This window comes from Tetrahymena thermophila (assembly GCF_000189635.1).
Source record: "Tetrahymena thermophila SB210 genomic scaffold scf_8253931, whole genome shotgun sequence".
In the NCBI taxonomy this organism is placed as follows: Eukaryota; Ciliophora; class Oligohymenophorea; order Hymenostomatida; family Tetrahymenidae; genus Tetrahymena; species Tetrahymena thermophila.
The window spans coordinates 6,052-10,897 of NW_002475979.1; the positions used below are offsets into that span (position 1 = coordinate 6,052).

At 20.6% G+C, this 4,846-nt stretch overlaps 1 protein-coding gene across 1 annotated transcript; it reads right to left on the reverse strand. All coding sequences in view use genetic code 6, as the record gives it.

The window, feature by feature from the left end:
• Positions 1 to 1,460: 1,460 nt before the first annotated feature.
• On the reverse strand, positions 1,461 to 3,969 carry TTHERM_01515340 (kinase domain protein; the record flags this gene model as incomplete). Its single annotated transcript, XM_001026882.3, has 9 exons — positions 3,774 to 3,969; positions 3,271 to 3,612; positions 3,026 to 3,202; positions 2,915 to 2,970; positions 2,551 to 2,658; positions 2,471 to 2,489; positions 2,087 to 2,417; positions 1,973 to 2,036; positions 1,461 to 1,913 (listed from the first exon to the last, which is right to left on the reverse strand). Exons 1-9 carry the CDS (start codon positions 3,907 to 3,909, stop codon positions 1,461 to 1,463), a joined length of 1,686 nt encoding a protein of 561 aa, XP_001026882.3. The 5' UTR covers positions 3,910 to 3,969.
• Positions 3,970 to 4,846: the final 877 nt, after the last annotated feature.

The following is a 4,846-nucleotide window of genomic DNA, read 5'->3' on the forward strand; positions in this document are numbered from 1 at the left end:
TCAAAATATTACATCCTATTTTGAAATATTAAAGTTAGTTTATCTTTTCTATATTAAAACCATTCAAAAATATTACCTCCTATTTTGAAATTTTAAAGTTAGTTTATCCTTTCTATATTAAAATCATTCAAAAATATTACTTGCTATTTGAAATATTAAAGTTAATTTATTCTTTCTATATTAAAACTATTTAAAAATATTACTTCCTATTTTGAATTATTAAAATGAGTTTATCCTTTCAAAATTGAAACCATTCAAAAATATTACATCCTATTTTGAAATGTTAAATTTATTTTATCTTTTCCATATTAAAACCATTCAAAAGTATTACATCCTATTTTGAAATATTAAAGTTAGTTTATCTTTTCTATATTTAAACCATTCTAAAATATTACTCCCTTGTTTGAAATATTAAAGTTAGTTTATCCTTTCTATAATAAAACCATTCAAAAATATTACATCCTATTTTGAAATATTAAAGTTAGTTTATCCTTTCTAAATTAAAAACATTCTAAAATATTACATCCTATTTTGAAAAATATTAAAGTTAGTTTATCCTTTCTATATTAAAACCATTCAAAAATATTACCTCCTATTTTGAAATATTGAAATTAGTTATCCTTTCTATATTTAAACCATTCAAAAATATTACTAACTATTTTGAAATATTAAATTTAGTATATCCTTTCTATTTAAAAACTATTCTAAAATATTACTCCCTATTTTGAAATATTAAAGTTAGTTTATCCTTTCTATCTTAAAACCATTCAAAAATATTACAAGCTATTTTGAAATATTAAAGTTAGTTTATCCTTTCTATATTAAAACTATTCAAAAATATTACTATCTATTTTGAAATATTAAAGTTAGTTTATCCTTTCTATATTAAAATCATTCATAAATATTACCTCCTATTTTGAAATATTTAAGTTAGTTTATCCTTTCTATATTAAAACCATTCAAAAGTATTACATCCTATTTTGAAATATTAAAATTAGTTTATCCTTTCTATTTTAAAACCATTCAAAAATATTACTTGCTATTTGAAATATTTAAGTTAGTTTATCCTTTCTATATTAAAACTATTCAAAAATATTACTATCTATTTTTGAAGTATGAAAGTTAGTTTATCCTTTCTATATTAAAACCATTCAAAAATATTACAAGTTGCTTTGAAATATTAAAGTTAGTTTATCCTTTCTATATTAATACCATTCAAAAATATTACCTCCTATTTTGAAATAGTAAAGGTAGTTTATACTTTCTATCTATCTTAAACAATTGAAAAATATTACATGCTATTTTGAAATATTAAAGTTAGTTTATAATTTCGTTCTATCATAATCGAATTAACAATATTACTCCCTATTTGAATAATTAAAATTAATAATTTTTTCTATCTATCTTAAACAATTCAAAAATATTATTATTAAAATATAAGAATTAGATAACAGAATTTCTCAATTTAAAATAAAAGAAAATAAATAATAAGAATGCCAATTTATTAAATAAAATCTATTATAAAATAATTTAAATCTTATAATTTTTTCTATTTTGTAATAAAAAACACTACACTATATTGACTGAATTAATTGAAATAATTATTAATGAAAATTAAATGATTAATATAATTACTCGATAAGTTTATATTAATATTTTGATTCAACTTCTTTCTATAAACTATTCCAGAACGTAGTAAAATCTCTGTATTGGTTCAAAAAATTATCGTTTTGACCTTATTATTGCTCCATCTCTGCATGTTAGTTGATAACCTAGTTAGAATTTGCTTATTGATTTTAAATAAAAGGTTAAATAATTTGTTATTAATTTATTTATTAATCCTTTAATAATAAGTCATTAATTTCGTCTTCAAGGTTCTATATTTCTTATTTCTACTTTGAAATAACTTCATTCTATTTTGGTTAATTAAATTTTTAAAGCTTTTATTTCATAACTAATAAAGTGAATAAACTTATTATTTTATGTGTTCATGAATTTCTGAGTTGAGCTACTAGATTAAATCCTGTTCATTTTAACTTTAAAAAGTTTTAAGAGCTTTTTTAAGTCAGAAATTTTATTAAATTACATGATTGGGTAAAATTTTTTCTCATAACCTTGAATAAACTCAATATCACTATTAAAAGATTTGATAATATCTTAAGCTGCTCCATCATCGATGACTTCAATAAATTTGCTATCTAGCTAAAATTCAAATGAAATAATTCCTTTTAATATAATTAAAACCTCCTTTATTTCTAACCTCTCTCTTGGTTTGAATTTAGTTAATCCATCAATTATGTATTGAAGCTATTTCTTATAAACAAAACTCTAGAAATATTCATTGTATTTTAAAGGAATGTGTTTATTGACAACTAAATCTAAGTTCCACCCTTAAATCATTATGTATATTAAATAGCCTGTCAGATAAATTAAATATCTTTTATATTGATTGATATTTTAATTAGTATACCTAAAGAAAATGCTTCACTCTTTTAAAAGTTTATTGAAATTTTATTAATTTAAAATGATATAATCAATCTAATTTAATACTCTTGGACTTGGTTTTTACTTTACATCTACTCCTTACTCTTTATATTTTTTTGAATATATATCAAACTATGTAAAGCATTCTGGTGCTTAGCAATCAAAATTTCCCTTCTTCATATGTACCAAATAAAATGTAAACAAGAGATTGAAATATTAATAATTAAATAAATAAATGAATAATTATATAATTGAATGATTAAATGAATAATTGGATTACTTAATTAAGAAAAAATTAAATGAATTTGAAACTAAATAAATTAATTAATAAATTTATTTTAAATAAATAAAAAATTTTAGATTTGAATCAATGTTTGTTTGTTTAATTGAATAAATAAAAAATATTTTAATTGCTTAATGAATGAATTACATATTATTCAAAAGAGTATCCAGATTATCCAGTCTTATTTGCATACCCAAAATCAGCTAGTTAATTAAAAGTAAAAAATGAGAAAAGTTCTTGCTTTGTGGAAAAATTTACAAACAACAGCATTTCCGTTATAATCGATTAGGATATTGTCCATCTTGATATCATTAACTACGCAATTTCTTGAATGGATGAAGTCAAGACCCTCAGCAATATCCTTAGCATATTTGATAGCAGTGATTTCATTCAATACACCGTTTTAAGTCTACTTAATAAGTTCGCTTAAACTTCCTATTTTTAATTGATTCAATTGATTTATTTCTGGAATTCATAATAAAATTATTGTATTTTAAATGTACCTAAGCATTCAGTAAGAACTAAATAGATAAATTATTATCCTTCTATTTATCCTATAAAATTGGCCACATAGGGAGAACCTTTGCATTAATTGAGTGTGTTTATTTCTTATTAAACTTCTTTTAATGTATTTTCGTCTAATATTCCTTTTTTATCTTTAACTTTAACTCCTTTGATTGCATATCTTCTATTAGATTATTTTTGTTTTGCTAGTAACACTAAACCCTGTCCTCCTTTTCCTAAATATTTGAATTAATCATATCCTAATAATCTTAATTCATCAACCATAGTGTCGAAAATATCGCTTTATTCAGAACTCATATTTGGTTGTTAGACTTAAGAAACTTTTGGTATTTTTAAAATAAATAAATACTAATGCTGCAAGTTTTAAGAATAGAGGAAAATTTAATCATCATGAATTAGGGATTGTACATATATTTTGAAAATTAAGAAAATGATGATCAAATTAAGATTATTAATCTAATTTCCATTAAATTATTTTTACCTAGCTATTATTCCTTATTGAGCATTTGAATACCCTTATCTGCATACATCTATTTGATTTTCTGCCTGTTTTAAATATGTTGAATTAACTTCAACTTTATATTCTCTCGTTGCTATAATTGACTCCAATTATCCATTTTTACCTACTTTTTTTTTATCTATTTAATATTTTTTACTTAAAGATTTAATTAGATTAATTAATTAGTTAATTATAAAGGAAAAATGAATATATTTTATCTTTATTTGCATCTTATCATGTTTAGATGAATGAAAGAAAATTAAATTGTAGTGAATAGATATTAGAATATTTAAATGTCCATATTTTTCTTGATATTTTATAAAAAAAGGTACAAATTATAAATATTATAAATTTTCATATATTTTGCATTATAATACCCTAAAACACCCTACAATTAGTAGAAATTTGTAAGATTTTATTGATAATATATTTATAAACTTTTACTAACAAAAGTTAACAAGTACCAATTATTTTTTTTAAAAATATATGAGAATTATTATTAAAAACGATTAAGTAGAATTAATTTTTAATAAAATTAAGATAAAAATATTTAGAGTAAAAATTACATAAAAAAATATTAACAAAATGACGAAACATAAATTTGATATATAAAATAATTATTGCTATTTGCAGTATATTTTTTTGTAGCCAGCAAACTAATTGTAAAATTAAAGTAAAAAATAAATAAATTAATAAATTAATTAATTGATAATTTTTATATTATTTTAAATTAATATGTTATTTTTTTCAATAAAATCTATTAAAATATTGTGAGAAGATCTTTCAATTAATTATTTTTTCTCCAAGTAAGTAAGTTAATTTCATCTTGCACTTGCTGTAAACTATTGAAATTAAGACTTTCATCAAATCTTCCTGCCCTTTTTAGGACAGCACAAAAAGACTCTTTTTGATTAGTTCTAAATTAACCAGCTCCAAAGCCTCCTTTTTAGTTAATTGATATATGATTAAATCCTTTTATTGACTTAAGTGCTCTATACCAAAATCATCTATCGCATAAATGTTTATTGATCTTTCTTTTGAAGGAGGAACACTTT